The following is a 27,032-nucleotide window of genomic DNA, read 5'->3' on the forward strand; positions in this document are numbered from 1 at the left end:
TGATAAGAGGCCCGGCAGAGGACCCAGAGGGAAGGTGGGAGGGGTGCAAGGCCATGCGGGGCGGGGGGAGGCCCTGCGCCCCGCTGCCCAGCGTGGAGTGGTTTTAAGGTGGCCCCCAAAGGATAGGTGGGAAACAGAAGGGGCCAGATTTGACCAAGGTCTGCGTGGAGCAGGAGAGCCTCCGCGGTGTCATGGGTAGGGAGTTCATGGGACACGAGGCACAAGGAGAGACAGGGAAACCAGCTGCATTAGACATGACTGCCCCCGGGAAGGAGGACGGAGGCGGGCAGTGTGAAAGCTGGGAGCTGGTGTCTGTGTCACCAGTGGACACTGAGGCCTAAGGCGACGAGGTGGAGTCTGAGTCACGAGGCCCTTCCCACCCTCTGGGTTCATTAAAAACAGTGATATTTTAGTGAGGAAGTGTCCCAGAGACCCCCCCTGAGCGGTGCTACCCGCTGTTCCTTGCAGCACACAGACGTCCCTGCATGGGTCGGGGAGGCCTTGCTGGGCTCTGTGTTTAAAAACGCTCTTCTGGCTGGGCACAGTGGCATAGGCCTATAATCCCAGTGGCTTGGGAGGTGAGACAGGAGGGTTGCGAGTTTGAAGCCAGCCTCAGGAACTCAGTAAGCTGCTAAGCAGCTCAGTGAGACCCTGTCTCTAAATAAAGTACAAAATAGGGCTGGGATGGGGCTCAGTGGTCCAGTGCCCCTGGGTTCAATCCATGAAACCAAAAAAAACCCAAACCAAAAACGCTGGGTGGGGGAGCACATCAGTAATTGGTTCTCTTGTGTCCTGACAGGTGTGGAGATGGCCGAAGATGGCAGCGAAGAGATCATGTTCATCTGTAAGTGACTCGCAGACCATCTGGGCCAGGAACACAGAGGGTGGACACTTGCTGTCTGGGCAAAACCATCTCCATTAAAAACAAAAACACAGAAGTCTTTTCCTTTTAAACTGCTTGGAGGACGTGGCTCGCTGCACAGCAGTGCCCTGCCCGGGTCGGGTGTCCAGGGTCATCGTCCTCAGGACTCCTGGCAGGGTCGCGTTGCAGGGTAGCCCTCGATTGAGAAACAGAGTCCAGGGTTAGAGACCGGGACGCAGGTTGGGTTGGCGGGCAGGCCGGTGCCTGCGGCCCCACCACCCTCAGGACTCTCTGGCACCCTGCCCTTGGGAAGGTCCTGGTCTTGGCCTCCACGGAGGTCGTGTGGGACTGGGGTGCAGAGCTGGAGCTCTTCTGGGGAGGGGCGTGGTGTCTGTGTAGGCTCTGTTTGGGGATTACAAAGGGGAGCCGTGCTCTGCAGGGTCCCTGCGTCCTGGGCTTGTGGCTTCGGGTGTCTCCCTCCCTGTGCACTGTGCCATCTGACACTCTGTGTCTGTTTGCAGGGTGTGAAGACTGTAGCCAGTACCATGACTCTGAGTGTCCTGAGCTGGGCCCAGTGGTCATGGTCAAGGACTCCTTTGTGCTGAGCAGGGCAAGGTGAGTGTTGGCCTTGAGTTGCCTCATAGCCCTGTCTGTGGCGGGTCCTCTGTGGGGCGGGTGTCTATAGACAGGAGTGGGGAGCCAGGGGAGTGAGGCCTGTGCAGTGTGAGCAGGGTGCTGGGCGAGCGCAGGAGGTAGAGGCCACCTCCCACGCAGTGGGAGGTTCTGGGGGCCGGGTCACCTCTGGGCGGGCTGCATTTTTTACGCCCCGAGCAGCAGTGGCCAAGCTGTGGGTCTGCTTCTGGGGTTTCCCCTGGGTTCTGGATCTAGACCTGCCCATTGACAGGTGCACACCACAGGCAAGGTGGCTGGGTGGCGACCCGGGCAGGGAGGCCAGGCAATGAGGCCAGGCCACGGCAGCCCCTGGGAAAGCACCTGCCGGTGTATGGAGGTGTCTGTGGCCATAGCTGCTCCCTATTCCTCACTGTGCAGGCCGTGCCCCTGGGGCCAGGGCAAGGGAGGCCATGCCAGGTCTGCCACGTGTAGCCCTGTGAACTTGGGCATGGTGTGTTCCTTCCCAAGACTCAGTCATCTCTGAAATGTAGAGAAGGTACGGCTAGGCTGTGGGCTTGTGGTCTCACCTGCGATGGTGCCAGGCACGGGTGAGGCTGAAACCATGGCTACTGGCACGTCAGTGCAGTTTCTGGAAGCCCCCAGCTGCCCCACCCCAGCCCACTTGTTTGTTTTCCTTCAGAGAGACTGAGTGTATTCAAAACAAAGAGGTGAAGATTTTTTGCCCAAAGCAGAGAGCTGATCAACTCTCCTCTCCCCCAAACCCTCAGGGCATTGCCGGTTGTCCAGGAACATCCAGGGGGGACATTGGCCACACACACAGTCAGAGCCCGGTGCTGGGCTCCTCGTACCAGCCCAGCCCCCACCTGCCCCCACGGGATCTGTGCGGCATTCACACCTTGTCTCCACTTGTGCTCTTGGCCACATCTTGGTCCAACCCTGGTCCCATGCCAGAGCCCCAGTTCATGTGTCTTCTCCTCCAGCCCTGCCCTTGACCTTCTAGGTTAATCGAAAAGGCCACTTCAGTGCTCAGGAAGAGCACTGTTCTGTGTTGTGCATGTACCGATGGGTAACAACATACCCGCCACCTCGTGCAGCTATGATGCCCCAGTAAGAAACATGGTGGGAAAAAGGCCACATCTTCATGAGACAGCGGCCCAACCTCTTGGTACCCTGTTCTGGTCCTTGGCATGCCCGGCCCCTTTAAGTTCTTCCTCCCACCCTTGAAGGCAACAACCCATCTGAATTGGGTTCCCTGTCTTTTGTGGGGTTCTTAACCATGTCCTTTGGCATCTGCCTGGCCTGGAGGTGGTCTCTGGGTGACCAGGCCTGGGGGTCATTACGATCTGGCCGCAGTGCTGTGGAGCGGCTGAGGAGAGCTCTCCTGCTGCTATCTGGAGAGTCATCTCAGCACCTGGTGGTGGTCAGGGAGGAGCTCCCAGGCCTGAGCTCTGCTGCTGCCCAGGGGCAGGTAGGCAGAGCCTCCCAGGAGTCATTTCCTCTCACTTCCAGGTCCTCCCTGCCTTCCAACCTGGAGATCCGACGTCTGGAAGATGGGGCAGAAGGCGTGTTTGCCGTCACGCAGCTGGTCAAGCGGACACAGTTTGGCCCCTTCGAGTCCAGGAGGGTGGCCAAGTGGGAGAAGGAATCTGCATTTCCCCTGAAGGTGAAGCTGCTGCAGGAGTTTCGGGACTGAGGGCTTGTGACTGTTCCTGAGGGCACGGCCATCGAGGGCTGCTGAGTCCAGTGATTCCGGACCTTGGAAACAGCTGGGGGAGGTTGTATGGATTTGCAGGAAAAGCTCAGGCGAGGGGCGGGGTCTCCCTCAGTGAGGGACCATGGTCAACTAGAACGTAGGGGCCCTGCCCCTGTGGGATTGACTGGAGCCACAGAGCACGTGGGTTCCCCTGCCCGGCCTGTGTTCGCTCACCAGGCTGTGGGCTGTTTCAGACCCGGGCCCTGAGCAGGAGGTCCCCTCGGGTCACGGGTAGAACTCGGGTATCCTGATGACACAGGGGCCGCCTACTGTGTCTCCTGCTTCCTTTGCCTAAGGCCGCCCATCCGCCCCTTCCACGTGGTCTCCCTTTGATTACACGCTTAGGCCCCTGCACAGGTCCTGTGGAGCCCCTAGGCCTTGGGTGCGATGCACCAGGCGGGCCCCTGAGACCCCGCTCCTGGCCGTACCCCAGGTGTTCCAGCAGGACGGCCACCCTGTGTGCTTCGACACCTCCAACGAGGATGACTGCAACTGGATGATGCTGGTGCGGCCGGCAGTGGAGCCTGGGCACCAGAACCTGACGGCCTTCCAGCACGGCAGTGATGTGTACTTCACCACCTCGCGGGACATCCCTGCTGGCGCTGAGTTGCGCGTGTGGTATGCAGCCTTCTACGCCAAGAAGATGGACAAGCCCATGCTGAAGCAGGCCTGCTCCAGCGTCCAGGGTGGGTCCTGTGACTGTCTCCCAGCTCCTATGGGCGGGGCGGGCCGGGCGGGTGGGTGGACAGAGGGCAGCACACACAGCGAGGCCTGCACAGTGGGTCTGTGGACCTGCTTGCTGAGCAGGTAGAAGCTTCCACTCCTTGGGATTCTTGCTGGTGAGGAGTGCCACCTCAGCCCCTCCAGGTAAATTGTGGCTCTTGGATAGGATAGGCTACAATGACCATGCGCTTGGCCTCCCATGGTGACTTGTCCCCCCAGTGCTGTGTGGGGAATTTATCCCTGAGGTCAGAGTGGTTCAGGAACGGGCCCAAGGTCAGTGTAATAGGTAAAGGAACCCCTACCGGAACCCCAAATCCAGCTGCAGTCTTGCTGCTCTGCCCCAAGTAGCAGCCTGCACCCTGCCTCGGGGACTGTGTGTGTGCACGTGCACATGTGTGCAGGTGTGAGTGCCATGCCTAGGCATGTGTCTTAGTGTGGGTGCATCTTAGGTGTGCGTGGTACACAGGCATGTGCATATCTGTGCAGAGGTGCCTAGGCATGAGCGTGTCTTTGTGTGTGTAGGTGCATAGGTGTGTGCATCTTAGGTGTGCAGGGGTGCTTAGGCGTGTGTCTGTGTGTTGGTGCGTACACAAGCGTGTTTTAGTGTTGTGCATAGATGCATAGGTACACAGGTGTGTGTACAAGTTTGTATGTGCAAGGAAAGACTCGGCAGGTGCCATGCAAGTAACCTGTCTACCCCGTGTGTCTGCTGGAGAAGCAGATCCACAGTTGTGGTGCTGGTCAGGTCTGGCGCATCTCCACCCCAGAAGCAGGGTAGGTGGGATTCCAGGTTGTCCTCCCCACATTGTGGGCGTGGGACCTCGTCACGTAACTTTAAGAGACAGTGTGAGATTATGGGTATTGGACATTCTGACCTGCAAAGAAGTGGTCTCCTACGGCTCTCAGGGCCCCTGCCCAGGGAGCTCAGGGTACCTGTTGTCATCGTGAGGAGTGGCTGCCCGCCAGGGGTGGACGCCGACTCTCCTTCTTACTCTAAAGTGAAGGGGGCTAGGGATACAGCTCAGTTGGTAGAGTGCTTGCCTAGCATGCATAAGACCCTGGGTTCAATCCCCAGCACCACAAAAAAAAAAATAAAATAAAATAAAGTGAAGGGAGTCTCACCTGAGAATGGTCTTTCTTAGCACAGCCATGGCATGACATAAGCAGCCACATGGGACAGTCTTGTGTCCTGCTGGCTGGGGACGACTGTGTGTCCTGCTTGCTGGCGTACAAAGGTTTCGTGGAATGTGGCCTGGCACACGGCAGAGGAGTCAGGAGAGGCCTGTGGTTGTCCTGGGGCTGCCCTGAGAGTGCCCCATTCTGGGGAGCAGGGATGGAAGTCACCCACTGCTCACTTTCTTCCTGAGGCCTTATAAGGGGTGCGCCTGGTCCCACCGGCTGGCGGACCCTGCAGAGGGTGGCTGTGACTCTGCCTCTGCTCTCTGGTTCCTCACCTGTGAAACGGGGTCTGTGTGCACGAAGCTGAGACTTGAGACTGCAGCCTGGGCTGCTGCTGCTGCTGGCACGTCACTGTCATTGTCACCCGCCAGGGTCTGTTCTCCCAGCTGGGGCTCCGTGGACCCTGGCCACTCACTGCTCCTCTGTCTCAGCTGCAGGCACCCCCGAGCACAGCGGCCCCGTGGAGTCGGAGCGCAGCCCGTGGGCTTGCAAGGTGTGCTCCAGCGCCTTCCTTGAGCTGCAGCTCCTCAATGGTAAGGGCAGCCGCTGGCGGGTGGGGGACGGCCGCGGGGGTGTGGGGGGGGGCACGTTGCCTCCCCCACCCATGCACACTACCTCTTCCCCATGGCTCCCGACCTGTCCCAGCTCTGTCCTGTCTGCCCTGTGTTCCCTCCTCAGGGCCGGCCAGCCCCCCACTGTCATGGCCACACAGCCGCCTGCTGAGGGGCTTGAGGTAGGCGTGGGCCCCCCTGCTGTCCCTGCTCTGCTGCTTCCTCCACAGGGGCTTGTCTGCTCAGGCTGCCTTACCTGTCTAGTGGCCGGCCAGGGACAGGATGGATTAGAGCCCTGTCCACAGGATGGCTTTGCTTGTGCAGGGTCGTCTTCACTCTTCTGCTTGGGGAGGACTTTTCCCCTTGCCTCCCGGGGACTCTCAGGACCTTATATTCTCTGTGGGATGTGCTCAGAGGCGGGGCCTCGGAGGTGATTGTGAGGACGTGGCCCAGGCGGCTGCTGGACTAGGGGTGCAGGATGACCCTGCTCCATCACCTGCGGTTGGGACGTGCTAGAACCTGTGAGGGGCTTCCTCCCAGACCGGAAGGGGCCATTCTTTAGTGGCCATCTCTTAGAGACAGATGCTGCTGGCTTTGGTGCTCTGGTCCTATGTCCTGGGATGGCCTTCTAACCTTGGCCATGGTGTATCGCACACTCGGCTTAGTGAGAAGCCTCTGTGTTTGTTGTAAGGTGGAAGCAGCGAGCTGCTTCTGAGCTTCCTAGGAGTGCCATCTGAGATGGACAGGGTCCAGCTGCAGGGACTCTAGCAAGTAGGGGCAGCGTACCTGAGTGGAATGTGGTCACTCAGTACATGAGCACTTCTTGTTTTATGCCTCCACTTTGGTGGTAGAGTTCTACCAGCACACATTGACTGAGGGTCTCCAACAGCCTCTGTATGGCTCAGCACCCATTTGAGATGAGCATACTGAGGCCAGGTCGTGTGGCAGCCCAGCCTGCCCCTGACCCCTGCTGACCTCAGCCTACCCTACAGAACCCCCCACAGGATCACAGGCTTTCCTTTGTGCTGCAGCCTCTCTTGGGGTGTCCTGTGGACAACCCGATGACCCAGGAGCTGAGGTGGAGGGCCCTGTGTGTCACCGTGGACTGGCACTGAGGACAGGTCCAAGCCTGTGGTGAGCCAGTCTGCAGAGGATGGACCATGCATTTGCACTAGCAGTGCTGCCGTCTTGTCACAGGGAGCACTAGGACTCCACAGTGCCACATGGCGCATGGCCACACCGTGCCAAAGCTGCCTTCCACGGGGCAGTGTCTGGGAGGCTCACCTGTCTGACAGGAGGAGGCTCAGTTCTACAGCTTCAGGGTCCTGGAGGTTGGTTAACTTCCAAACCAACTTTGAACTTGAACTTCTGTGTTTCTCCTTCGCTGAACTTGGAGGGAGCGTGACTTCAGGCAGTTGGCTTGTGTGCTGCAGGCCATCGTGCAGAGGGCCAGGACCCAGAGGCAGTAGTTAACTGGGGAAGTAGAAGCTCTCGTCCTTTCCCTGAGGGACCAGCTGTCCTGGGTGCCAGGGAGCCTGCTCATGCCTCAGGAGTCTACCGAGGCCCTGGCTGGGTGGGGAGCATCGGTGGGTGCGCTAATTGAGTGCCCTCTGGAATCCTGCGGGAACGACGGGTCTATACAGAGTGGGGAGCGTGAGGCAGCAGGCCAGCCTGGAAGCCAGCAAGTGGGAGGGTGACGACTACCAAGCCAGCAGGAGCCGCTGACACCGGCCAGGACCCAGGAAGCACATCCACTCCTGCCACAGAGCTCCAGAAGTGTGGGCAGCTGGGAGTGCCCCATGCCTGGAGGAGAGGACAGGGCAGTCGCTGGGAGTCTGCCTGGCGTGCTCAGGCCCTGGCTCGCTGCCCTGTTCCTCAGCTGCATCACTGCCCTGTCGGCCCATCAGAAGGCCAGGGTCCCCCTTCAGGAGGGGCCAGCACAGAGGAACACAAGACTGGGGACACCAGGAATGGAACTGAGCCCGGGGACTCAGCAAGTCTCAGTCTTGAAATGTGAGACCCTTTGCCTTCTCCCTCATGTCTTTCTCAAAAATAGAATACTTCTCCCAGAACAGGGGCGGCCAGGGTTCATTCCAGGGAAGGAATCCCTAGGGAGAAACTGGCCAATCCGAAAGAAGAGATGGCGGTCCCCCACAACATGGCCACTCACCCCAACCATCCTGCAGGGAAGCCCAGCCACGCCCCCAGGCACCCATCGGGAACATAAGTGTTGTGGACATTGAAGAAAGTCCAGTGCAAGAGAAGACTCCCAAACCACCCTTTGAAACGGCTTGTTCTGAGGAAACCGAAAACCAAGCCAAGCCCAGAACCCCAAGAGGTAGCAGTCGGTGAGTGGCGGACACTGCACCTGGAAGCCAGGGCAGCATGCTGTCTCAGGCTTCAGGACAGCAAGTGACAGGAGAGAACAGCTTTGGTCGCAGAGGAGGCTTGATGGCCAGTGCTGGACAGCGTGGGGGAGTCTTCCAGGAGGAAGGGCATGAAGACAGCACGCCCTGAGAAGAGGTGAGGAGGCTGGAGGACCCTGAGCCGCCCTGCATGGCCAGGGGCAGTCAGGGGAAGGGGAGGGCAGAGGACATGCCCAGAGCCTGAGGACTGGGTTCCACGCCGGAGGGGCCAGCAGCACCTGATGAATGAAAACTTGAGATCAGAAGAAGAAGAGCCTGAGAGAGAGACAGAGAGGGCAAATGACACATGACACAGGATCCAAATGGCGTCACCCTGCTTTGCCCCAGATGGAAACACTTCCCCAGCCAGGTGTTGCTTACGGTTAGGGTTGAACAAGGGTATTTTCACACGGGGCAGGGCTTCAATTTGAGCCCCTATGTCATTTACCCCGGAAGCTGGAGGATGGACCACTGGAAAAAGAGGGCCTCTGTCCAGACAGGAAGACACCTTCCCCCTGGCTGCTGCTGCCAGCAACAGACCTCGCTTGCTGGTGCTTGAATGGGAAGGGGCAGGTCCCGGCCGTTGAGGCAGCAGGATCCCCAGGAAGGGTGAGAAGGAGTGACTCCAGCCAAACTGCAGCCCTGGACAGCAGACGCCTGCTCCGACCTGCCAGGAAACACGTCCCGGGGCTGCTGCTTCCTCACTGCCCCAGAGCCAGGCCGCAGACCTGCAGAGGTCCGGGAGGGGGTTCCTGGGAAGGTGGGGCACAGATGGGGAGATGTAGCAGAGCACAGGAAAGGTGTCTGACAGATGGCCAGAGATGTCACAAATGCCTGCCACACGTGGGTGCAAGGGGGAGAGGGAAGCCCTCATCTCCCAGCCCCCGGCCCTCTGCCAACTGAGCCTCGGTCCATGTGGAATTCATAGGTGCTTAACAATGAGCTTCATCCTCAGCCCTTTTTCATATTTTATCTAAAGACATGGTCTCACTGAATTGCTTAGGGCCTCACTAAGTTGCTAAGTTTGGCTTGGAACCCATGATCCTCCTGCCTCTCCTCCTGAGTCACTGAGATCATGGGTGGCCACGGTGCCTGTGTTGTGGACCTGAGTTCACGTCTCCCGGCCCCTGGGCCTGATGCACTGAGAGCCTGTCCCACAGCCACAGCCCGGCATGCCTCTGATTCAGCGTGTGCCCACGCTCTGCTGTCAGCTCCCTCTGTGTGGGGGGCAGAGGCCTCGTTTCCCTTGCTGGGCCCCTGCCTCCCGTGTTTTCAGTCAGGTGGGCGCGTCGACCGCTTGTCCTGCTGGTTGGCTGTGTGACATTGGCTGTGTCTTTCTTGTTGTCTTTCCTACACTGGACCCGGGTTTGGGGGCTGCTTCTCCTGCAACGTTCCTCTAAATACTGAACCAGTGAGGAGAAATAGCCTCTGGACGCCTGTGCCCATGGTGAATAGTTCAGGTTTTCCATGGGAAGAACTGATCTTTGGCACGAGTTTGCAGAGGGGCCTCCATTCTGCGTGTGCCTGGTCCCCTCGTCCCCTGGCCACTCCCTCCTCCTCCTTTCTGTGCCCGGCAGCTCAGCTCCTCTGAGCCATTTGCCTTCCATTTGCCATCCCTGCCTGCCGTTTCCTGTGCTCTCTGTGGTCTGCCCGCTGCACTCTCCCAGGCTTTCCCAAGTTGAAAACAGAGCAAAGCCCTTTTGCTTTGATGTAGTGTTTTTAAAGAAAATTTTATTATGGGTTGAGTTTTTCTTAATCGTCTTCTTCAGATGCTACCTTTTTAGTAAGTACCACTTATTCACTGCAGAAAAACTAAAAATAAAAATAAGAAAATAAAACTAAAATAAATAGAAAATAAAAATGAGCTTAAAGGTGTCACCTGTGATTGCGTCACAGAAGAGGGCGCCCTGTGCGTGTGTTCTGTGCCGGTGTCTGCGTGTGCTTTCATGGTGTGCAAAGCTGCCTTTGTGGTGAACCTGCCCTGCCTTCCTCACCTGATTTACAAATTGGGCATCCCTCCTCTGAAAATCCAAAATCTGAAATGCTGTGAAGTTCTAAGCCCCAAGTCCACAGTCCTCCGGAGTCTGAAAAGCTCCGGCCGCGGGCACGTCCGAGAAGGGAGCTTGGCTGGCTGTGCTGGGTGCAGTGGCGTGTGGTCTTCGTTTCCCGTGCGGAGGGCCCACTGTGGGAACAGGACGGGGCAGGGCAGGCTCACCGCTCCTAACTGCTGCTCCCTCCTGCAGAGCACCTCCTGGGCCACCTGGAGCAAGCGAAAGGCCTTCCTGCCGGCAGCCAGCATGAGGCAGCCCCAGAGAAGGAGCCTCAGCCAGCCCGGGTGCAGCCCCCTGCAGTGCCGGAGAGTGCCAGTGTCCAGAGCAGGGCCACCAAAGAGCAGAAGAAAAAGCCTCGAAGGGGGAGAAAACCCAAAGCATCAAAGCCGGAGCAGCCTCTGGTCATCGTGGAGGACAAAGAGCCAGCAGGTGAGAGCCATGCTGGCTGAGGGGTGGCCACGCTGGCCTGGGACCACTCACCTGTTCCCCTCTACACAGAGGCCACGTGGGGGCTGCCACTGTGAGCCCGCCCCGACCCCTCAGCCCTGTGAAATGCGGTTTCCGCGTGACACATCGTACACAGAAGGGTTATGGAGCCTGACAACCCAGCATACCGTGTGACCCGTCCTGCTATCAGGACAGAGGACACTCCCACCTCCCAGCACTCCCCTGTGGTCTTGGGCATGGATTAGGCTGCCCGTGCCAGGACTCCCAGCTTCTCACAGGAGCGTCCAGGCGTGAGGCTTGTCCACATCAGGTCTGTCAGTGGCCGTCTCCTGAGCACTGCCAGCATCTGGCCCATTGTGCAGATGCCCACAGTTTGCTCACCCACTCCTGTGCGTGGCCTCTGGGGCCGGCCCTGGTGGAGCTCATCGTGCGGGCCTCACTTCCTGTGTGTGCAGCCTCCACAGAGCTCGGCCCTGCAGTCCTCACGTGGCCTCTGCCCGAGCTGCTGGCTGCAGCAGAGCCCCAGTGGCCTCATGCCTGAGGACAGGGCATGTGGTCAGAGGCCAGCCCCTCCCACCCACACCACTGGACTGGACTTTCTTCTGACTCTCTGGGCGGCCCCGGGGTTTCTTGTGAACGAGGAAAGAGTCCTGGAGTTGGAGGAGCTCTGCGAGTGGTCTTCGCTCTCCCTGTCCTCCCCACCCGGCCCGGCTGGTTTGGAAGTGACAGAGGAGGAGCAGTTTGCTCTCCCGGGCGGGTGGGTGCGGTCTTTCCAGGTTTCATCCATCCTGTCCTGGCCTGGGCCTGTCACTGTGGGTATTTGACATTTGACTCTTTTACAGAATGGTTACTTGCTTCTTGAACACTCTCAAGGTGGTGTATCTAATTCTAAAAGTTCTACATTTGTCTGAACTAGTTTATAAATTAAAAGATTCCGTTACCTGTGCAGAATGTGTTGAAGAGGCAAGTAACGTTACAGCGATGTGGCTTTAAAACAGAGCCACCGTGACGAAGCTCCCTGGGTCCAGGAGCTGTTCTGTCTCTCTGTACTGGGAAGGCACAAGCGTGGGGCTCCGAGTGAGCCTGGCTTCTCTTCTTTTATGAACTTCAACAAATGGGTCCACCATTGCAGCCCTCTGCTGTCATAAAGAACACACGCTCCTGGAATGGGTGGCTTTGTCCCCGACCAGGGAATGACGTGGCTTGTCATGCCCCTTTGCACAGAGCACGTGGCCGAGATCGTCACCGAGGTCCCGCCAGACGAGCCTGTGAGCGCAACTCCAGATGAGCGGAGGGTGGAGCTGGTTTTGGGAAAGCTGGCTCCTCACACACACGACGTCAGCACGGTGCCAAAGTAAGTCCTGCCTGGACGCTGCAGCCTCGGGGGGAGCGCCCCGTGGCTACCCACCCAGGGAGCCCCATGAGTGGGCACGGGCTGCCCTCAGAGCCCAGCATGCCTGGGAAGCATCAGAATGTTCTGGAGCTCAGGAGCTTACTGGTCATCCACTGTGGGAAGTTGAGGCTTTTTTTGTGGTGACAAAGTGCGCATGACATGAAACGCACCACTCTGGCCACTTCAAGTGCTCAGCTGGAGGCGCAGGTGTTCTGTGGCCATCACCGCCATCCATCTACAGAACCTCCTGTCCCCCACAATGAAACCCTGTCCCCATCCAAAGTGACTTCCGTCTCCCCCTGCTGCTGGCACCCGCAGTGCCCCGTTCCACATAAGTAGCCTGCAGTGGTCGTCCCCTGGACCTAGCCTGCTGTTCTGCAGGTCTGTCCATGACATCACGTGGTGGCACGCCTCCTCTGTAACGCATGAGAGCATCCAGTGGGGAGTGCCTCACTCCATCTCTGCGTCTCTGGCTGCTGTGACGAGGACCAAGAGGGACACTGGAACATAGGTGGTACCGTCCAGGCTCCACCCGAGCTCCGGTTGTCTGATGGCCCGAGTGGCAGCAGAGTAGGAAGTGTGTCTGTCACAGGGCACCTGGTAGGTGCTGCCTGAAGTCCAGGCCTTGCCTGTGAGCTGCCTGGAGCTGCGGTGGCGCTGGCCCTGCCCTCCTCTCTGGCAGTCTCTGTCTCGGGCAGGTGTTGGTGGGAGGCCCCTCCAAGGTGACGGCAACCTGGACTCGTGCTCTCTGGGCGCTGAGTCTCCACCTGTCTCGACCGGGCAGGTTCACACACCATCAGAGCAGCACCATCGCCCTCAAGAGGAGCCTGGTTCTGTCCAGCAGACACGGCATCCGGCGGAAGCTGGCGCGGCAGCTGGGGGAGCACAAGCGGGTGCACCAGTGTGGCATCTGCAGCAAGGTCTTCCAGAACAGCAGCAACTTGAGCAGGCACGTGCGCTCCCACGGTGAGTGTCAGGCCGCGTCCCCGCTGCACAGGGGCACTGAACTTTCCACGCACCTGGGCCGTCAGCAGAGCAGACGGCCTGCCTGCTGAGTGCCTGAAACAGTGACCTGGTTCCTTCGGTTCCTCAGGTGACAAGCTGTTTAAGTGTGAAGAATGTGCAAAGCTGTTCAGCCGCAAGGAGAGCCTGAAGCAGCACGTCTCCTATAAGCACAGCAGGAACGAGGTGGGTGGGCTGGTAGCCTGGGGAACAGGCTGTAAGGAGCTGAGGCTCCTGGAGTCCTGCTGCACCCTGTCCTCCGGTCCTGGCCTCCACCAGCTGCCCAGCCTGGTAGATGTCGGCGGGGCGTGGGGAGGAGTGGTGGGTGCTTGGAGTTTGGTTTCCCAGCATGGTTCTCTAGGGCTGCTGGTCAGCCCCTAGGTGGAGTAGGAGAGAAGGGCTGTGGCATAGCTAGCCCAGGAGGGAGTGGTCTGGCCCCACGTGTGGGCCTCCCTTGCTGACGTGTCTCCTCAACCAGGTGGACGGCGAGTACCGGTACCGCTGTGGCACCTGTGGGAAGACCTTCCGCATGGAGAGCGCACTGGAGTTTCACAACTGCCGGACAGGTGAGGCTGCGCGGGGCTGTCCCATCCCATGTGGCCTGTGCTCAGCAGGGCAGAGGCTGAGCCTCAGAAGCGAGGCCGAGCTGAGCAGCGAGCAGCTAGCTGGGCCTCCCGCTCCTTCTGCCTGGGTGCAGTCCCCACTTACTCTGGAGATAGGTCAGAAGTGCTCGTGCCAGAGAGGATGTGTGTCCTTTCCTGTGCTCCTGGGGCCCCTGAGAGAAACGGGAAGGTGGGGACAGGGCTTGGGAAGAGAGGGCCCCGCGCCTGTGGGACAGTTTCCACCCGTTGTCTCGCCTGTGTCCCTGCTGGCACCCAGCAGAGGGCTTTGCTGCCTCCCTGCCCAGGTCACTTGGTTCTGAGCCTGCTCTGTCTACCAGTCCCCAAAAGGAGAGCGAAACCGTGTGATTGTCGTGAGAGGCTGGAAGCTCTGTGCTCCGCGGAGCCTGTGCTGGGGAGGCGGCCTCCCTGGCGGACACCTCAGGCTGTGCTCACAGCAGCCGTGAAACGTGAATGTAGAGGCACGTCCGTGAGGAGGGAAGCCACGCTGTGGGACCAGCGCGCACCTGTCCTGCCTGGCTGCACCCCACTGGGTGGGGGAGCCCTGCTTCCCCCAGTTGCCCCAGTGGAGGCCCAAGTAGTGGGCAGACCAGAGGAAGCTGGAGGGAGGGTCACTGTTGCTTTGTGTTCTCCCTCTCTCTAGGACTCATAGCAAACCCGGGAGAGGGGGGGACCGGTGGCAATCGGCTTAGAGACCTACCAGGTTAGCCCTCAACCCCACCTGTTCTTGTTGGTCGTGCTGTCCGTCCGCGCCTCCCTTTGAGCCCTCGCTGGGGTGCTGGCCAGCCGCCGTGTCTCTGAGCCCTGTTGCCCAGCCGGGCTGTCCTTCCTGTGTCTGCCGCTCTTCCCCATTTGTCTGTCTGTGTGTTTCTTCTGTTTTGAAGACTCTGCTTTGAGACCATGGCCTGTCCCCTCTGCCTGGGCCCAGGGCGCCTTCCTTGCTGCGTCAGGCTGAGCAGGGCAGCGGGGCCATGTTCTCTGGGCCTTTGCACCTGGAGTATTCTTGTCTGGGGCAGGTGCAGCCTCCAGAAGCTTCCGGGTGAACGTCCAGCATGCTGCATCCTGACTCAAAGCCCCCTTCTCAGGTGTGCCAGGGCCTGGCAGGCCTCAGCCTCATGTCCCTGCTCTGCACGCACCGGGCAGGCAGACAGGCCAGCTTCACTCTGCTACTGGCCAGGCAGGCCTGGGAAAGAGACGCTGTCCTCTCCTAACTGTTTTTCTGCACCCGATGAAGCAAGGTGACCAGAGCAGTAGCAGATACCTGCCAGCTCAGAGTTCCGCTGAGCCCGACCTTGTCTCTGTGGGCTGTGTAGAAAGGACAGGGCAGGTGGGCAGCGGGCAGCTCTCCTCCTTGGAGGCTCTGTTTCCAAGGTTCGAGCCAAGGCTGAAATGGAAGGCGGCCTGTGGTCTGCTCATCTGCAAGACTCTGTGCCCTTGGCCTTCTGGGGTGCTGCCCTAGGGGAACGCACATCCCTCCCACCATTGAGCTCAGATTTGTCCAGTGAGGGAAAGTCTGAGGACGGGGTTGGCAGGATTTTCACAAGCTGCCCGGCAGGCCCATCTTTGTGTCCTCCTGGGTCCCCTGGGTCCCTGTGTCCCTGTGCTATGACTGGTGTTGCTGTCTTATCTGTGTTCACTGCTGTCTTTGACCTGAAGAGGGTGCTAGGGAGCAGCAGAGGAGCACGTCCTGTCCTCGGGCACAGGGGGACCCTCATTTTCTGAGAGGGTGGCTCCTAGCAGTCCACGTCCCCCTCAGGTGCACCCTTCCCAGGCCCCAGGCATCTGTCCTCAGTGCTGCATTTATTACCTCATAAGCGTGGACCTCCCTGGCAGTGGGGTCGTTGGGGCAGGGATGGATGTTGGGACACGGAGCCTGTCTGGGTTCCATGTGTGGGGGTCAGGAGGGGGCGTCCAGACGGCTCTGCCCCAGCTCTGCCCTCACTGAGCACAGGCCACTGTGGGCTCAGGGGATGGTTTGAAGTGGGGGTCTCTTTCCAAAGCTGGGACAGAGAATGCTGTAGCCCAGCGCAGCACTGTTGTGTCCCAGGGTGCCAGGCCCCCAGATTAGCGAGCCCTCTGCTGAAAGAGGCTTACCTGGGCTGCTCAGCACTGCCATGAAGAAGGCTCCCCTGGGCTGCTCAGCAGGCCCAGGTGTGGGGGGGTCTTTGGTAATTTAATGGAACAACCTACAAATGTGACTCACAAAGTCTCACAGCAGCGGGTCCCTAGCGTACCCATTCCTGAGGATGCATATTTAGGAAGTGAATGGAAGGTAACTTGCACCACTGAGGAGTGAGTTGCTGAGTCACCTGCAGTACCAGGTATCGCGGAGTCACGGTAGATGAACCAGGTAGAACTCCGAGCACCCTTGGAAACAATGGTGAAAATGCTGCATGTCGCGGGCACACGCGTCCTACAGGGGGTGCATGAGTGTGCACGTGCAGCAGGCCCCGAAGGGGGCAAAGCTTTCCAGTACTGGGCCACAAAGAAACCGCGCATCGCCTCGAGAGGGACCAGCTTAACCATGAATGTGATGGCGGGGAAGGGAGGCTGCCTAGTGTCCTCCTGACAGCTTCTCCTGGCCCGGGTGGCGGAGGCCTCATGCAGGGCCTGCAGCCCTGCTGTCCTGCTGGGCATGGAGCCCACAGAGACATTGCTGTCCCCACTGTCCCCTCCCCTCGGCTCCCAAGTCAGAGGGCTTGTCTTCGTGCCTTTACCTGCTGGGGTGAGAGGGCGGCTGCGTGACCCTGGGTGCGTGTGGTCTTCCCTCCCTAGGTGCACGCTGGAGCCACCTGAGTGAAGCTAAAGACGTCCTGGCCAGCAGGCCTCAGCTGCAGGGGGCAGGGGCAGTGTCTGAGGCATCTCGGGCGTCACAGCTGCCTGGGGCCAGCGGGAATGCAGCATCTAGTGGGTAGAGGCCAGGATGTTACTCTGCATCCCCAGGGCCCAGGGCAGGTGACCCAGCTCAGACGTCAGCCCTGAGAGCACCTGGGTCCATGGTGGCTCCAGTGCAGCAGGCAGGGCCAGCACAGGGGGCAGCAGAGCACAGTGGCTCTTCCTGTGGCCTCAGGGACGTGCCTGGCAACACATATTGTGTGGGAATTGGTCAGTGGGCTGGAGCCTGGTGCGTCACTCCGGAGAAGGGAGATGACCCCTGTGTCACACACCTGTGTTACCCGCGTCAGGTCCACTGCGCTGCAGCATAGGGAGGAGGGCAGCTCTGCAGGGCTCGCTGAGAGGAGCCAGGGCCCTGTACGTGGAGGGAGGGAGGGTGCCACGGGACAGAGATGGCATGAAGCAACTCAGGAGCTGAGGGGTAGGACCTCTCTGTTTGATGGGCTACCTTCAAGAAGGGACTAGATTTAGGACCCAGGGCACAGGGTGTGGGTAACGCTGGGGGCTTGGAGAGTGTGGGGAGTGTGTGTTGGTGTGATTTGTCCACTAAAAGGAGACCTAGAACTAGGAGGCAGTTTGTGGACAGTGGAGAACTCTGAGGCGCTGTGTGGTGGGGAAGGAGCCTGTGGAGGGTGCCGTGGGGGGCAGGTGGGCTGAGCCTCGAGGGGGAGGACAGCCCCCTGGGGTCTGGGTGGTACAGGTAGACAAGCTGAGGGTGCAGGCTGGGGGGCTCGAGTTTTGGGAAGGAGGAGGGCTGTGGGGCGCACGCGCTCACCGTGTGTCCAGCGTGGAGAGGCCCGCGTGCTGGGCAGTCTCCTGCCCCAGCCCTGCCCTTCTCTAGCACCAAGACACACGCTGAGCCTGGGCCAGGAGTTATTCACCCGGATCCTTGTGTGTGTGTTTGCTCTCTGGACAGATGACAAGACGTTCCAATGTGAGATGTGTTTCAGATTCTTCTCCACCAACAGCAACCTCTCCAAGCACAAGAAGAAGCATGGGGACAAGAAGTTCGCCTGCGAGGTCTGCAGCAAGATGTTCTACCGCAAGGACGTCATGCTGGACCACCAGAGGCGGCACCTGGAAGGTGGGCCGCAGGCACCTGGGAAGGGAGGGCTGGGGGCCACAGCGTCGTCCTGCCGCCTCCATGGAAGCGGTTAGGCAGTGCCCGAAAATGCCCGCTGCCCGCCTCGTGGCTCCTCAGGCCCAGCCAGCACGTAGAGCCCAAGGAGTGGGGGTGGTGTTATAAGCGATCGGGAGGAGCCCTGGAGAGACTCAGAGGACCCTTGTGGTCAGTAGAAGAATTTCCTAAAGGTTTTTACAACATTGTGTGACAATGCTTTCAGTGGGACAGCAGGTCAGAGGAGCTGGACATCAGGTGCACGGTGGGCTCTCAGCAGACTGCAGCGCAGAGAGCTGCTGGGCACTGTTGGGGGGCCACAGTCATCCCTCATTCCTCACACTCTGTGCCTTCGTGGTCACCAGCACAACTGGCCTGGGGCTGTCCGTCCTCACAGAGGGCTCAAAGAGCCAGACAAGGGCCATCCACAGGGCCAGTCTGGACCCTGGAGGCAGCAGCAGGGTAAATGGGACCAAGGGAGCTGGGCCGGGGGCGGAGCAGTCGCCCAGCCGCCGCAGCCTAGGAAGAGCCCTGTGCGCCCTGCAGCTGCTGCTGGTTGGGGGAACCCCAGGGTGACCTGAGGGCTCCGAGGCCTGTCCCAGACGTCGCGTGTTTTCACTGTTTTCGCTCCTGCAGTCCCAGGGGCAGCTGCCCTCGTGAGCACCTTTGTGCCCTGGAGCCTTCTGGACTCTGCCTGATGCGTACGCGCTGGCTCTGCCCATGGCTCAAGACCTGAGGACCCAAGGACGTGTTTCTCTCTGGTTGAGAAATGACCTGTTTCACATGAGCTCTGACTTGAATTTCATGTTGTTTTGAACCCCTGGGCTCCAGCTGCTCTCCTGCCCCAGCCTCCCAAATATTGGGACCTCAATTAAATGTCACAGTGCCTCTAAAGTCTGTTTTGTTTATTCTTTAATACTGGGTATTGAATCCAGGTGTGCTTTACCATTGAGCTACATCCCCAGCCTTTTTTTATTTTTTATTTTGAGATAGGGTCTTGCTAAGTTGCCTAGGGCCTCGCTAAGTTACTAAGACTGGCCTCAAACTTAAATCCTCCTGCCTTGGCCTCCCAAATTGCTGAGGCATGTGCTACCATACCTGGCAAAAAAGTCTGTTTTAACCCTGGTCTTGAAGACTTTTTCTTAAACCAGAGATTTTATTACCTGCTGACTTTTAAATTCTGATCCTGATCTGACTGATTTTAGTTGGAAGACATGAAAATTAGTGTCTTTTTAATAAAAAAATGAAAGTCTGCCTGCTTACAGCCATCTGCAGGACTCGCTCGGCCTCGAGCTTTCAGATCAGGTGCTGGCACAAGAGCACCGCAGCTGTGTGCCGAGGCCCAGCGCTGGGTGCCCAAGCTCTGCAGCCTTGGGTGTGAGGCCCTTGCCAGTCCCGCGGGCAGCGCACCACTCTTCCTTCCCCAGGAGCTGCTGTTTGCTGCTAGTGCCCGGTGTGTAGGCAGCTGGTCTGTCCTCTGAGGGCATTCCTGCCCGCTGTCCAGCTGGGAGGGCCGGCCGTGCTCCACCCCACCTGCTCCTTGTGTGCTCACTCTGCCTGGTGGGGGTTTCGGGGATTTCAGGAGTGCGGCGGGTGAAGAGAGAGGACTTGGAGGCTGGCGGGGAAAGCCTGGTGCGCTACAAGAAGGAGCCCTCCGGATGCCCGGTGTGTGGCAAGGTAATGTCTGCGAGGGGCATGGGGCCGTGAGGGCGGGCGCGGCTTCCTGACTACGGCCCAGGGCTGCCTGGCCCAAGCACCTCGGGGAGTTTTGAGGGCGGCGACCCCTGCTCGGGTCTAACAGCTCTCCTCTCACCCCGCACCTGCCGTTCGGTCTCTGCCACCGAGGATGGGTTTCCAGTGAATGTGCTGAGGCCGCACTTGTTCCTCTGGAGCCCTTCCCCCCTGCAGTGAGCTTCACCCGCGCTGCTCTGTGGCTCCCACTCCTTAGATCTCGTCCTTGTGGTAGGACCTGGCCTGGGCACCAAAGGAAGTGGGAGGTCACAGAGCTTTATGTAGCGTGTCCTGCTGGTCTCCCCTGCCCAGAAAAGGCAGGCCACCTTTTCTAAGGGAGAGATGAGCCATTCTTGGTGACCACTCCTGAGGCAGGGCTACAGATGACCCTCCATGGTGATGGCTGTGGTTAGCTTTTTGTTGCTGTGACCAAAATACCTGATAAGAACAACTTAGAAGAAGAAAGGTTGGTTTGGGGCTCACAGTTTCAGAGGTCTCAGCCCATAGATGCCAACTCCACTGCTGGGCCCAGGAGAGGCGGGACATCATGGTGGAAGGGCCCAGTGGAGGAAAGCCGCTTGGTTCTTGGCAGGTTGGGAGCAGAGGGGCTGGGGAAGAGGCCCCCTTCCAGGGCTGCCAGTGACCCCCCCAGCCACGCCCCACCTGTCAGCAGTTGCCAGCAGTTCCAGGCTGGGCTGGACTTCTTGGGTCACAGCCTTCACAGTGTAGCCGATTCACCTCTGCACTTTCCTGCATCAGCAGGAGCTTTGGGGACACCTGACATCCAGACAGCAAGTGACACCCTCCATATGAGCAGTCCCCCCGTGCCCAGAGTGGCTGCTCTTGTGTGACCTGGTGTCTAGGGACGTGCGTCTGCTGCTCAGAACCCATCCTGCGGGCTGCCACCATCGCGAGGGCTGCCACCACCGCGTGGGCTGCCACCACCGCGCGGGCTGCCACCACCGCGTGGGCTGCCACCACCGCACGGGCTGCCGTGGGGGCACGGCCCATTTCTTGCAGATGAGAATCTGGTTTGGAGAAGGATGCTGCTGCTTGTGTTGGCCCAATGTCCACTCCCTGGGTGTTGCCGACTGTTCCTCAGAGGACTCGTGTCCTCGTAGCATCCAGGCAGGTGCCGCAGTGGAGCTGCCCAGAGAGGTTCCCACATGGCACCACTGTCACCCAGTGGTCTTGGGAGTCACCAAGAGGAGGGGGCGTTCCTGGACCTGTCACAGCCACACGGCTCACGTGAAGCACCTGGTGCTGGCTCCTGCGGCAGTCACATGCCAGGCGCCCCAGCCCTGGGGACACAGGTCTCTTCACACTGGTGGTCCCTGCCTGCCAGCATGTGGCACCAATGCTAGGTCTTTTGACCTTTTCAGGGAAAAATGGAAATCCATGTTTTTATATGAGATTTTCTGATTTTTTTTTAAACCTCAGAGCAAGGCAAAGCTCATGGGACTGTGCAGTGTGGCCTCGGTGTCCCCATGAACCTGAACTACAGCAAAGATTTGGTGTCTGGTCCAGAGTGGGAGGGTGCAGAGCTAGGGGCAAGCACAAGCTGGGCAGGCAGGTGCCTCCAGACACCTGCACGGTTACCTACCACCGGGAACGCCATCCAGGTGGAGACACTCAGCTGCCTGCCTTGTCTACCCCTCCGTCGGTGGGCAGAGGGGCTTCCACAGAGGTGACCCTGGGGATGGGTGTGCTATGGACATTACCACACTGGGAAGGCCAGGACAGCAGGGATGTGGGGCGAGTGTGCAGGAGCCCCGCACACTCACTGAGGGTGGTCCTTCTCTGACACCCGCCTTCCCAAAGCTGCACTGTTTCTGACTCGCTGGCCTTTTGGTTGGGGCCACGCTAGCAAAACACTTAGTGCCCGTGGAAGCTCTCGAGCAGCTGGAGCCACAGTGAGGACGGGCCTGGGCCCTTTCTGGACTGTGGCGTGAGCAGGGATCCAAACAGTGGGTCACCCTGCTCCAGTGCCAGGGATGGCGTGCGGTTCTCACACTTGAGTTGTTGGGGCTTAGAGTCTAGGAGACATCGCCCTGTGTTTTGTGGGCCGAGGTGACAGTCTGCTCTGTGTGCCGTGGGCACAGCCCTCACCTCCCCACGGCGCGGCCCCTCTGCCCCCAGGTATTCTCCTGCCGCAGCAACATGAACAAGCACCTGCTGACCCACGGCGACAAGAAGTACACCTGTGAGATCTGCGGGCGCAAGTTCTTCCGCGTGGACGTACTCAGGGACCACATCCACGTCCACTTCAAGGTGTCAGGCATGCGCCAGCTTCCCAGTGACGCACAGCGTGCCAGGCCCCGGGCCAGCATCTTAGCTGCAGCTGTGCTAACAGAGTCGGTGGCGAGGGCCGAGGCTGCTGTCCGCGGTGTCCTCACCTGGTGGGGGGAGCTTTCAGGGCGTACTGCAGGAGACCAGTCCCAGTCGCAAGGGACGTACCCTGGCGGCCTTGTCACCTTGGAGGCCCAATGCCCGGCACCGTAATCTTGGGGCTGAGGTTTCAGCACATGAATTTGAGGGGTGCAGACATTCAGACCATCACTGTCCCCCAAAATGATTGTCAGCATGGCCACCGTGAATCTTTTCAGGCTTCCATGCCTGCATTAGCTAGCGACACGGTCCAGCTGCGGGCTTGAAGTGCGGCTCCTCGGTGTGGGCCTGACTGGGGAGAGTAGCATGTGGGTGGTGCTCTGTCCCTCCCTCCTTGGAGGGTGGCCTTGTTGTGATTCAGGCCACAGAAGAACTGACCCCAGAGACAAAGGAGGAAATAGCAGTTGGAACCAAAGGCCCAGCGTGCTGGGGAGCGCCCGGGCCGACTTGGGAAGCCTCCACCAGCTCTGCCCTGGGCATGAGGTGGATTCTCTGGGCCTTGGAGAGGGGGTGAGAAGGCGGGGCAGGAGAGCATAGCACCCCAGGCCGTGGGCGGGTGGCCGCGGCCACGGGGACCGGCAGGCCCAGGGTCCTCGGACGTAGCAAGGTAGTGCCTCAGGCCTGGCTCATCAGCCTTGAACGTGCCGGGCAGAGCTGGGCACGCGTGAGGCAGGAATGTGGCTTCCCCAGGACATTGCGCTCATGGACGACCACCAGCGGGAGGAGTTCATCGGCAAGATCGGCATCTCCTCAGAGGAGAACGATGACAACTCCGACGAGAGCGCGGACTCGGAGCCCCACAAGTACAGCTGCAAGAGGTGCCAGGTACTCGGGCCAGCCACCCTTGAGACGCCCAGGAGGTGACTCCCAGCTGTGGCGCTGCAGGGACCCCAGGGCACCCGTGCGAGCGTGGGAGGGGCCTGCCTCTAAAGGCCAGGTCTCCCGGGCCCAGGGAGGGGGACTGGGCTCACAGCCCTGCAGAGCCCAGCACCAGGTCCCCTGCACCTACACAGGCAGTGCTGAGCAGGGTAGGACAGGCGCGCTGGCCCAGGCAAGGCTCCCTCTGTCGCTCTCCCCGCTCCATCCTGAAGCCCTTCCAGGTCTCCCCTGTGCTCAGAGGAGGCCTCTTAAAGGGAGGCAGCTCACTTCCGGGGACCCCACCTGAGTTTTTGTCAGCTTGTGCAGGTGACAGCCACCCGGCAGGCACCCCTGCCAGGAATGTGCAGCTCCTACCAGCCCCTGGGTGTCCTTTGCCCCGCACAGTACGGTCCCTATGGGGCCTGGTGACCTCTGGCGAAGCAGAGGCCCAGAGCCTGGGGTGTCAGCGGTCGGCCTGCCCCGCAGCTCACCTTCGGCCGCGGGAAGGAGTACCTGAAGCACATCATGGAGGTGCACAAGGAGAAGGGCTACGGCTGCAGCACCTGCCACCGGCGCTTCGCCCTCAAGGCCACCTACCACGCCCACATGGTCATCCACCGCGAGAACCTGCCCGACCCCAACGTGCAGAAGTGAGGCTCCCAGCTTGCAGCCCCGCAGTGCAGTGGGTGTGGGCAGCGAGGCAGGGCAGGGTGCTCGGCCAACTCTGCGCCAGGGCTCTGGGTGCCCATCCACCCAGGCCTCACCCTCGCCTCCCCAGTGGGACTTTCGAAGAGAAGTAGCCCAGTTCTCAGCCCAGCTGAAGGACGACGTGAAGCCCGTTCCTACCAGTGATTCGGTTTCCCTGGTGCCAGCCCCAGCTCTGGCACGTGGCACGTGATCAGGGCTGTGTGGCGAGCGAGGGACATGCTGCCTGCAGGCTAGCCTGGTCTCCCAGGGCACCTGTGACCCAGTGCAGACTGGGGGTCAACGCAGCAGACAGCCTCCGCTCTGCCCTGGAGGCCAAGGAGTCACGGGCTTGTCCCCTGGCCTCTCTCCTGGACTGGCCAGTGGTGTCCCCCAACCCCATTTCCTCACAGGGTCAGCCCCTGTATGTGCCTTTGGCCCGATCTTTTCCTCTGGGGACACCAGCTAGATTGGATCAGGGCTATCTCAGTGACCTCATTTTACCTTCACATCTCCAAATACAGTCACTGTCCGAGGGCTGGGGCTGGGGCTACTGCCCAGGGATATGGGCACACGGTTTCGCCCATCATAGAGGTGAAGCATGTGCCACTTTGTCCACACGTGGCACCTTCTGCCTCACTTGTGCCCGTAAAGGTGTTGGGAGCGTGCCCTCTCCCTGACGGGCCACTCGAGCTTGTGCCGCGTTCTGAAGCTCCTCTTTGGTTTCAGATACATTCACCCCTGTGAGATCTGTGGGCGGATCTTCAACAGCATCGGGAACTTGGAGCGGCACAAGCTCATCCACACAGGTAGCCTGGCCCCACAGGAGTGGGGCCTCACAGGCAGTGCTGGGGTTGCCAGGGCTCGCCCTGCACCTGAGCCTGGCAGCCCCTGGCCTCCCCCGAGTACATTCTGCTGTCCCCCAGTTTCTCCGACCCCCACCACCCGTGCTCATGGCCCAGCCCCCTCCATGTCCTCGGGGAATTTTTCAGGCCAGGGACCCCGGGGCAGTTCTGTGCAGGCTGGGGAGAGGTGGCCCATCCCAGCACCACCCTTTGAAATGCTGCCTTGTCTTGCAGGTGTGAAAAGCCACGCCTGCGAGCAGTGCGGGAAGTCGTTCGCCAGGAAGGACATGCTCAAGGAGCACATGCGCGTGCATGACAACATCCGCGAGTACCTGTGCGCCGAGTGTGGGAAAGGTGCGCGCCTCGCTCCAGACGGGGCCTCGTGGTCCCACTGCTTTCTCCAAGGAGGTGGGGCAGGAACTGGCAGGTCACAATGATACGGGTGCCACCGGTGCCCCAGGAGACCCACGGGCTTCAGTGGTGCCCTTAACAAGAAAGGGAAGGCGTGGCGAGTGGTATGGAGCAGCTGCTTCGTGAGACAGGAGCTGCGGCGGGACATACAGGCAGCTCGCTGATAAGAAGCCACTAAGGAGACATGCAGGTCGGGAGGGAGGAGGAGAACCTGGGGCATGCTGCAGTTGTGACCCCTTTCTACTAGAAAAATTCAGAGTCCTCCCAAGACTCGGGGCGGGGGGGGGGGGGTCAGGTCATTCTTGGGCCACTCTGGTGAGGCCACAGGCTCTGCTGCTGGGCAGCCCATTCAGATGCCAGACAAACCAAGGTCACTTGCTTTGTGATTAGCACTTTCTAGCATTTCATAGTCCATAAATGGTTTTACTGTTTTCCTTTTTGGGTTTTTACAAAAACTGAACAGAAGAAAACTCAAATGTCAGTAATTCTGTGCACCATATGGGCCCTAATATTGCATATGAAAAACACTGATAGAGTAAGAAAGAATTCAGTGTAGAGAAACCAGGGAATGAGACATGGTCCTCCCACCTCCTCTCCAGCACCTCTTATTGACCTCCAGCTTGGCCGTGGACAAGGTCAGAGTAAGGTCAAAATGGGAGGTTGTCCTCCATCCTTCTGGGTGGCCGTGGCAAGGTCACAGCTGCAGGATATTCTCCATCCTCCAGGGTGGCTGTGTACAAGGTCACAGCTGCAGAGAGATTGTCCTCCATCTCCCAGGGTGGCTGTGGGCAAGGTCACAACTGCAGAGAGATTGTCCTCCATCTCCCAGGTGGCTATAGACAAGGGCAGAGTTGCGCTTTGTCCTCCTCCAGAATGGCTGTGGGAAAGAATATCACACAGGTTTCTTTACTGAGAAAGCGACAGAGTGGTGCGTACCTATAGCCCCAGCAACTTTGGGTGCTGAGACAGGAGAACTGCAAATTCAGGGCCAGCCTCATCAACTTAGCAAGATACTCCAATACTTAGCAAGACCCTGTCAAAATAAAAAAATGCTAAGTGGCTGGGATCTAGCTCAGTTGGTAGAGCGCTTGCCTCGCATGCCCAAGGCACTGGGTTCAATCCCCAGCACCACAAAAGAAAAAAAAAAAGGTCTGGGGATGAAGCTCAGTGGTAAAGCACCTATGTTTTGGTTCAAGTCCCAGTACCCGCCCCCTCCCCAAGAAAAAACAAGAAAAAAGCAGCATGGTACAGATGGCCATAAGCTCTCTAGTCCCTTCGCCTGCTGTCACCTCCCCTTTCCTCTCTCACCCCTCAAAAGTTGAAATTTTTAGAAAATTAGTCAGACCTGGCTGAAGGGGTCCTGCTTCAGGCAGCCAGGAGATGGGAAGGGTCAGCAGTAGACCATCATGGCAAGGGATACCTCCTGGGGACAGAAGGACCACACCAGGTGGAGTCCACGTGCTACTTGGAGGTCTGGCGGGGGCCTGTGTGCCAGGGGAGCCCAAGGCAAGAAGTGCATGTGGTCAAAGCCGCAGTTGTAAGTTTTGATATTTGAAACATGGTAAATGCTGTGTTCCTGATTTCCTTCCTGAATTCCAGGTGGCTTGGGTAGACTGCCATGTCAGTATTTGGGTCCCCACTTTTATGGCGGTTTAAAATGACAGATTTGCTATTGTCATTTTGCCCTCTTTTCATTCAATGCAAACACAAGCAAATGTTGTGCTTGCTTGTTCTTTACCTAAAAATTTACCCTAGCGATCTTTCAAATCAAAAAGTTAAATATTGCCTGATTTCTTTTTTATTTTTTTAATATTTATTGGTTTTTTTAGGTGTAGATGAACACAACACAGTACCTTTTATTTTTATGTGGTGCTGAGGATCAAACCCGGGTCCCGCCCGTGCTAGGCGAGCGCTCTACCACTGAGCCACAATCCCAGCCCCACCTGATTTCTTTTAAAGCTTAGGGCCCGTGGGACTGGACAGTCTGCCCTGGTGCGTGAGCCAGCCGGGGCGTGTGAGCTGCCCTCGGGCCCTTGCTGCTCCTGCTGGGGTTTCAGGCACAACATTGTACACCCAGCTGGTCCTGGGCTGTTTGAGATTGTTCGCTCCCCCGACCCAGGCCTTGTTCAGGGGTGCCCCTCTCCCCATGAGCTCCCTCAGATGGGCTGTGTTGACATGCACTAAAGGTAGATGAGGGTGCTTATTTCAATCACGTGGTGTCCTGGCATCTTGACTAACATTCTGTCAAGATGGGCAGGAAGCCCTGGTCACCCCCCTCCCTCCCTCTCCAACTTGTCCAGTTGGGTCATGGTGGTAAGTCATGGACGTCTGCAGCAGCTGGTGCTGCGGTTAGTCTCCAGTGGCTCTGGGCTGGTGCCAGTCCTGTGGCTGGTGGAGCCCAGACCTCCGAGGTCCCCGCACAGGCAGGCCGCATCAGGGTGTGGGCAGCTGGAGCGGGCTCTGGAGGGCCCAGCTGGCACAGCC

The 27,032-nt window shown here is 59.2% G+C and overlaps 1 protein-coding gene across 3 annotated transcripts in view; it reads left to right on the top strand.

Moving 5' to 3' along the window:
* Positions 1–803: 803 nt before the first annotated feature.
* Prdm15 (PR/SET domain 15) overlaps positions 804–27,032 on the top strand; it is a 36,593-nt gene continuing 10,364 nt past the window's right edge. The window contains exons 1-18 of one of the 3 annotated variants that reach the window (XM_076868001.2): positions 804–844; positions 1,384–1,477; positions 3,005–3,158; positions 3,682–3,934; positions 5,582–5,683; positions 10,350–10,586; positions 11,829–11,958; positions 12,782–12,963; positions 13,091–13,185; positions 13,478–13,565; positions 14,263–14,322; positions 17,431–17,598; positions 19,214–19,308; positions 21,502–21,633; positions 22,441–22,575; positions 23,095–23,258; positions 24,022–24,101; positions 24,372–24,491. In XM_076868001.2, coding sequence (XP_076724116.1) covers positions 808–844; positions 1,384–1,477; positions 3,005–3,158; positions 3,682–3,934; positions 5,582–5,683; positions 10,350–10,586; positions 11,829–11,958; positions 12,782–12,963; positions 13,091–13,185; positions 13,478–13,565; positions 14,263–14,322; positions 17,431–17,598; positions 19,214–19,308; positions 21,502–21,633; positions 22,441–22,575; positions 23,095–23,258; positions 24,022–24,101; positions 24,372–24,491 — 2,326 coding nt within the window. In that variant the 5' untranslated portion in view covers positions 804–807. Of the gene's footprint in view, positions 845–1,383; positions 1,478–3,004; positions 3,159–3,187; positions 3,271–3,681; positions 3,935–5,581; positions 5,684–10,349; positions 10,587–11,828; positions 11,959–12,781; positions 12,964–13,090; positions 13,186–13,477; positions 13,566–14,262; positions 14,323–17,430; positions 17,599–19,213; positions 19,309–21,501; positions 21,634–22,440; positions 22,576–23,094; positions 23,259–24,021; positions 24,102–24,371; positions 24,492–27,032 lie in introns of those variants that run through there. The other 2 variants (XM_076868002.2, XM_076868003.2) reach the window with 2 other exon arrangements.

This window comes from Callospermophilus lateralis, chromosome 10 (assembly GCF_048772815.1).
Source record: "Callospermophilus lateralis isolate mCalLat2 chromosome 10, mCalLat2.hap1, whole genome shotgun sequence".
NCBI classification, from domain to species: domain Eukaryota; kingdom Metazoa; phylum Chordata; class Mammalia; order Rodentia; family Sciuridae; genus Callospermophilus; species Callospermophilus lateralis.